At 67.5% G+C, this 7,043-nt stretch overlaps 1 protein-coding gene across 1 annotated transcript in view; it reads left to right on the forward strand.

Annotated features, from left to right (window-relative positions):
- TTLL8 (tubulin tyrosine ligase like 8) overlaps positions 1–766 on the forward strand; it is a 61,996-nt gene extending 61,230 nt beyond the window's left edge. Inside the window, 1 exon segment of the mRNA XM_007454084.1 lies at positions 606–766. Within this exon segment, the coding sequence (XP_007454146.1) occupies positions 606–766 (161 nt within the window).
- The last annotated feature ends 6,277 nt before the right edge of the window (positions 767–7,043 follow it).

A 7,043-nucleotide genomic window follows, 5' to 3' on the forward strand; every position in this document is an offset into this window, starting at 1 on the left:
GCATTCCTGGGCTGGGCCGTTGCTGGCTGGGCACTGCCCTGGGCCCAGGGCCACTGCCCGGGGCGTGCTCATTCCCCCTGACTGGGATTACGCCCCCTGGGGGTGGAGAAAGATAAGCAGGACCAAGGGGACCTGAGCGCTCGGCTTTGAGTGGAGGTCTGGGCTTTTCTGAGAGCGGGGGAAAGCCGGGTGGGTTCTCTGTGGGAGCAGCTGGGCTTGGGAGCCAGCTGGGACGGAACTGCCAGCCAGGTGCACGCCTTGCAGCGGGGGAAGGCCGCCGCGGGGTGGGCGAGCCCGAGGTGGGCGTGCTGGAGGGAGCATCGTCTCAGAGACCAGTGAACGTGGCCAGAACGAGGTCTTGGGGCAGCAGGCATGGCTATTGGTACCAGTGGGCCTGGTCTGGGGTGGTGGACATGATTTCAAGCACTGATGGATGCAGCCTGTGGGCTGGTGGGTGGCCTCAGTGGGCGTGGTCTGGGGCAGGTGGGCTCTGTCTGCACAGGTGGGCGTGGTCTGGGAAGGTGGGCGCGGTCTGGGGCCATGGACGCGGTTTCCGGGCGGGTGGGCACCGTCTCAGCGCCCTTCTCTCTCTCCCTCTCCCCCAGCGCTGCCAAGGGCCCTCCCAGCGCCGTGCCTAGTGTGCCGTGGCTCGCTGCCGCCCGCCGGTCCCTGCAAGCGCTGCCGCCCGTTCTGCGCCGCCGTCCTGCAGGGTGCCTCCGTCGTGCCCCTCGGCAACGGGCCGGGCGGCGGCCTGTGCACCCCGTGACACCAAGGACCAGGCTCTGCAGCCTCCAGTGTGTGGCGTGCTTCTCTGGAAACCTAGACATAGATGAGGGACCTTGTACACAGAGCTGTTTTAGCCAAGTTGTGCAGTCTTCACCGTGGTATTTCTTGTGGAGCCTCGGTCCCCACCCTCTCCCGGTGCCTGCACCCCATGCCCACCCGCATCCCGGGCCCCTCGCCCTGCATCCCACGTGCCACACCCACACACCCGTGTCCCCAAACCCACACGTCTCTCCTCACCCCGCAACCGGCACCCCTCAACCCGGCACCTCTCGCCCTTGCCCTGGGCAGGTGAGAATGAGAGCCTCCTGGTGTGTGGGCTCCCCCGCAAGACACCCCTCCTCTGGAGCCCCTCCCTCCTTGCTGGAGGGCCCTGGCTGGCTCCCCAGTGGCCCCTTGTTCACTCATTGATTCAACAAAAGTCTGGCTGTGCTGGTCCAGGTTCTTTGCACCCAAGCGCTTCCTTTCAACCTGGGCTGAGCGAGGGGATCAAGGGGGTGCCTGCACAGAGTCAGATCCCCTCAGATTGTACCGCAGGTGGACTTTCGGGCCTCTGGCTCTCAGTGGGCCGTGCAGGCTGTGGAGACCAGAGGTGGGGGAGCCCCTGCAGCCTCTCTGGGCTCAGGCTGGGGTGTCCCAACCACCCGAGCCTACAGGGGACAGGGGGCCTGAGAGGGGTCTCGAGGGCCGCTTCTTTGTGGACATTGTGGGGACAATGTCCACAAAGAGCCCCCAGCCCTCGGAGACAAGACAGGAGCCCCAGGGGACAGGGGCCCGTCCCCACCATGGTTCTTCCCCATAACGTCATGTGGTTGGATTTGCCATCCACTTCCGATCACCTGCATCCCCCTGGCACCGGGATGGTGTGTTCAGTACACCAGGTGTGTCACCTGGTGGGTGGGCCTGTCCTGGGGTGGCCCTGGAGAGAGGGCCACTGCTGTGCCTACTGGGCCACATGGGGCCTCTGTGCCGCTCTGGGGAGAGTCACTGAGTGCGGCCGTCCCCACCTGTCCCGTGGGTGATAATAAAGCATATTGTGGTGCCGGCTCTCCGGCCTGGCCTGGAGGGCAGTGCCGGGCCGTGCAACCTGAGCTCCGGCAGCACGTCCTCTCCCGACTCATGCCACGTGGCTGCCCTAGGGGGCCCAGGAACCTCCTGCAGCTTGACTTGGGGGGGGCCAGAGCAGGGGCGGCAGGAGGACTAGCTCCTGGACTTCCTGGCCACCCCGAAACATGCCAGCCTGTGGCTGACCGCACCCCAGGCCAGGCCCACAGGTGGATGCTGCCGGGCAGGCGCCATCCCCATCAGCTCTGCCTCACTGACAGGGCAGAGTGAGGGGTGGTGCCCAGAGCCCCGCGGTGCCCACGCATGCTCTGGGCCTGGTGGGAGCAGCGGTGAGGTGCCAGCCCGGAGGGAGGAAGGCTGGGCCGTGGGCTCTGGCGCCTGCGCAGGGGTGAGGCCCATGGTCTTGGGTGCTCTCTGCCTGTGGGTCCCATCCTCTGGTGCTGAAGCTCCATCAGATGTTTCCCAAGTTCGTTCCTGCCTCGGGCCTGAGCCCACTTCGCGGAGCACTCGGGTCAGACAAGGGTGCAAGAGACGGGCCGGCAGCCAGGGCAGCTGTGTCTGCACCGGGGCCGCCCCACGGACCCACCTGCCCAGGGTGCCAGCCTGGGGTCAGCTCCGGGTCAGCTCCTCTCCACACTTGGGGTGCCCTGTTGTAGTTTCAAGCAGAGCCCCAGCCCCCGGGGCCAGCACAACGGTGGCGGGGGGGTCCCCAAGCTCTCCAGCCATACACCTTTTTCCATGCCCACTTCATGGGACAGTGCCCTCCCAGGCCGGAGGCGCTTACACCTGCCCAGAGGGTGCAGGAGGAGGGCTGGACACAGGGAGGACATCAAAGGGCCCCAGAGCCACACCTTGGCTTCTGGGGCCGGACAGGGTGCTGGGAGCCCCTGCCCGGAGACGTCTCCCCTTTCCAGGAAGATCCGAACAGGAAGGAACAGACCTCCGCCGCCAGCAGAAGCCAGGCCCCAGAGTTACAGGCCATGGGGCACTGCCCTCTGGGGTGAGGGATGTCTAGGCAAGGGCTCAGCAAAGGGGGGGGCAGCCTCTCACATACAGATGGGTGACGGGGGCACTCGGGGTGTACCCAGGCTTGCGGGAGTTGGGGCTGGCGCCAGCGGCCCTAGGGGGACAGGTGCCTGGGATGGCTCCCACCCCTCTGCCAAGCCCCGCTGAGCTCGACGACCAGGGCCCCTGACCACCTTCCATCCCCCAACCGCAGGACGGGGGCCTGAGAGACATGGGGACACCCGGGCGCCGTGGGGAGGCAGGTGGCTCCCTGATCCCACAGGCGCGCAGCCAGCCCCAGGGGAACGCGGTTACCTGAGACCCCAGAGCCTCAAAGTTCCAGGATGTCTCCTTTGACAGCCTGCAAACCGCAGGGCGTCTGGCCAGCGTGAGCCTGCAGGAGGAAGCTGCGGACTGAAGGCTGTGCCCGGCCCACCGGGAGGGGCAGCACCCGCCCCAGGGAGCGAACTCACTCTGGACTCTCTCCTGCTGGTCTCGGGGCTGAGCTGCGGCCAGAGGGCGAGGCACAGCCACGGGCATCCTTTTGCCCCTTGCCCGGCCGTCACTTCCCGCGTCCAGATGCTGGCTGGGCGAGCCCTCGCCTTCCCCTCCCTGACCTGGAGCGCTTACCGGAGCCTGGCCGTCCCCAGGGTCACGGAATGTGGCCTCTCCTGTTCCCAGGTGAACCCTGTCCCCCAGGCTCTCCTCTTGCCCTGGTTCCCCTAGGTGGGCACTAGCCGGCCCCACCCCAGCACAGGCCAGGGAAGCCGGCCCAGGGCGGTCGGTGGCGGGGGCCTGGGGGCCTGGGATCCCCATGAGGTGGTGGCATGACCCCGCAGCGCTGCTCTGGGAAACTTCTGCCAGGAGCCTGAGGGGCAGGGGCGCTGACGCACCTGTGACCTGTGCCTCTCCGAGGAGCCACGTGGTGGGGGGCAGCCCGAGAGCCCCTCCCGCGTTGACAGACCCCGATTAATCATGCAGGGCGGCGTCCAGGCTTGTGTGGATGCTCCGGGGCTTGTGTGGATGCTCTGCTAAGGAAATGCTGCGGGTACCAAGCTAATCCTGGGCGGGAAGGAGCCGCAGGGCCGGGATGCGGCTCAGAAGTGGTGGTGTCCCGGAACTTTCACTGTCCCTGGGAGGCGTCCCATCAGGCAGCACCTGCCCACAGAGTGTGCCCGCGTCCCGGGAGGTCCCCCAGTGCGAGACTGGCGGCCGGCCCGCTGGGACGGGCTGGGAAGCACCCGCTATGTGCACTCCTCCAAGTGTGGGCACAGCAGGGACCTGGGGAAACGCACATGAAGCAAGATTAGGCGGTGGTGACTGCTGAGCACAGAGCAGCCTGGCGTGCGGGCTCGTGGGCCTCTCAGGGGCAGTGGCTGGGCCCCCCGGGGGACACTTGGGGACACCCGTCTCCCAGTCAGGAGGAAAGGCAGCTCCACGAGCCCTGCGAGTGTGTCCAGCAGAGGTTCCAGGGAGCTCACGGATAGACAGAGCGGGCTTGGGTGGCCGGGTGTCAGTCTGGGCTCAGATCCGAGGTGCAGGGACCCATGGCGGGGGTGGAGGTCCATCTGGCTCCTGGTGGGAGCAGGTGGGTGCAGAGGAAACAGCTGAGCCCAGGTGGGAGGGGGTGGTGGCCTGGACCCTCCCCACGGAGATGGAGAACGGGACGGGGCCACTTTGGGGTGTACTTTGGAGGTGGAGCTGGCAGGGCAGGGGACTCTTGACCTTGAGGGAAGGAGGAATCCAAGATGGATCTTAACGTGTAACTGTGGCCCCGGGGCCGATGGAGATGTTTCCTGTGACGGGGTCTGGGGGGCAAGGCTTCAGGGAGGAAACTCGTTTTTGAAATACGGGATTTGAGAAGCCCATCAGACGTGAGGGCTGGCGTTGGTGCAGCCGGGTGTGGGATGGGCCGGCCCCATGTTGAGATGGGCCCGGATGCGGGGAGGGCCGTGAGGAGGGGGAGGGACCCCGGCGGAAGGAGGGGCGCCAGGCCAGGGGAGGGAGGCGGGGAGGGAGGGAGGGTGCCCCCGCCCCGCCGGTGCCCCCCACGGGGACGGCCTGGCCTGGGCCCCACTTTGCACTTGACCGTGGAGCTCCAGCCACCGTGGCACCTGGCTGGGGCCGTGGGATTACGGGAGGAGGGCGGAGGAGCAGGGGACGCGGGGAGCCCACGAGGTTCCGGGGGCTGCTGGCAGCCGAGGGAGGGGGTCGGAGAGGGGGAGTCACAGCCCGGGAGGAGGGGGTCTGAACGGGAGGGGCTCAAGACGCCCAGGGCAGCGGGCGGGGCTGCCTTTGTGGGGCGAAGCCAGAGGACTGCTGGCACGGCTGGTGCCCCCCCCCCCGCACCTCCATGTAGACCGCTGCAGCCCATCGTGCCCCCAGGAGGACTGTTCTGGGCCTTGGCAGGTCATCAGTCAGGGCAGAGGGTGGGGCGGACAAGAGCAGATGACTGCAGGGTGCCTCAGGGCGGAGTGGGGCAGACGGAAGGGGCCCCGCCTGCGGCATGCAGGGCCCCGCCCTCCACATCCCGGTGGAGCCGCAGGGTCAGGGCCCAGACCCCACCCTCGGGTCCCTCCCCACAGACCCTCCCCCACGCCCGCCCCCCTGGGAAGCCCCGGGAAGCCCCACGGAAAACCCCAGAGGCGGGGAGGGGGGGGCGACCACTTCTCCCTCCCGGCCCCGCCCCACAAAGGGCCCCAGGGCCCCGGGCCAGCCTCTGCCGGGTCCCCACCCCCAGCTCCCAAGATGCCAGGGTCCCTGGGCGCCGGAATCCACAGGTGCTCTCTGACCTCGACCTTCGCCCCTGCTGGTCCCCAAGGCGGGAGAGGGGCTGCAGGCACCGAAGGGCCAACTACTAGACCGCGCCCACCCCCGCTCCACCGGAAACCCAGGGGCCACAGCTGCATGGTCCTCAGGCACAGGGGTAGCAGGAGGTCCCCAGTGGGCGGGCAGTGACCCTGGGCCAGGGCGCAGCTGCCCTCTAGCCCCTACCAGCTTGGGAGGGGGCCGGGCTCGGGCCACAGGACAGAGGATGCCAGGGGGTGGCTCCAGGCATCTGGGGCCGTGTCAGGGTGGGAGGGTGGGCAAGGACCCAAGCCACTGCCCTTTGTCCACTCAGGGCTGCGGCCCAGGCCCAGCTGCTGCCCTGCCCTCTGCCCATCTGCGCAGTCACCTTCTGGGCGCGGCACCCAGGTGGGTGCAGCCCCTTGGTCCAGCAGAGCCCTCCTGCCACCCTGGGCCGGCCCCGGAGTCAGGCCCCTCACCTGTGAGGGCCGTGGGCAGGGCCGCAGGTCGCCTCTGTGGGGTTTGTGCGTCTGGAGGCCTAAGGGGGCGAGTCGGCGTCTCAGGGAGATGTCGTGGTCAGAAGACAGGGTGGACGCGGGGTGACAGTTAAAAGGCTGGAGCGGAAAGGCACCTGGGTGGAAACGGGCGAATCCCAGAGTCTGGGGCTCGCCCAAGAGTGACACCCACTTACCCGGGATGTTAACATCGGGCGTCACTGAGTAAACCTCAGTGCTATCTTTGCAACTTTTCTATAAATCTAAAATTATTCCAAAATGAAAAGGCTATTTAGAAAGGGGGGTGGAGTTGGAGCTGGACCCACCAGTAGTGCCTGACCTGCAAACCCCAGGGACAGGAGCAGACCCCCTTCGCCCCTCCACCTCCCCACTTGTGCCGGCAGGGTCTCTACCTCGGGCCCCCAGCTGTCGGAGTTTCCTGGGCACCCCCAGAGGGCCCCCACTGCGGCTGAGCCCGGGCCCAGGGCAGCGACCCTACTGGCTTGTATTCTGCCGCTTCGGGTGCCCGTCCCCGGGCTCCCAGAACCCTGCTTGCCGACCCCATCCTCCCAAGCTTAGCGTGGAGCCCCTCGGCCCACCCACCAAAGTGGGGTCCACGGGCACGGCCCTGGAGCCTTCCGCCACCCACCCTGTCTGAGCCTGGTCCCTGGTCCCTGGTCCCGACCCCTCGGGAAGCCCTCAGTCCAGCGGGAGAGGCAGTGTGCATGGGCTAATCCCTGCCCCTCCCCGGCGGTCCCCAGGCCAGACCCAGCAAGGCCACCCCCGGCAGAGTCACAGCTCCCACCCTCCTGACCCCTCGGTTATCTTCCCACACACTTTTCAACAGCTGACATTAAATGTCATTTTCTGACGTCGTGTGGCTGCCCCGGCTCAGAATGCAGGCTCTTC

The sequence above is a fragment of the Lipotes vexillifer genome, unplaced genomic scaffold, assembly GCF_000442215.2.
Source record: "Lipotes vexillifer unplaced genomic scaffold, Lipotes_vexillifer_v1.1 scaffold382, whole genome shotgun sequence".
NCBI classification, from domain to species: domain Eukaryota; kingdom Metazoa; phylum Chordata; class Mammalia; order Artiodactyla; family Lipotidae; genus Lipotes; species Lipotes vexillifer.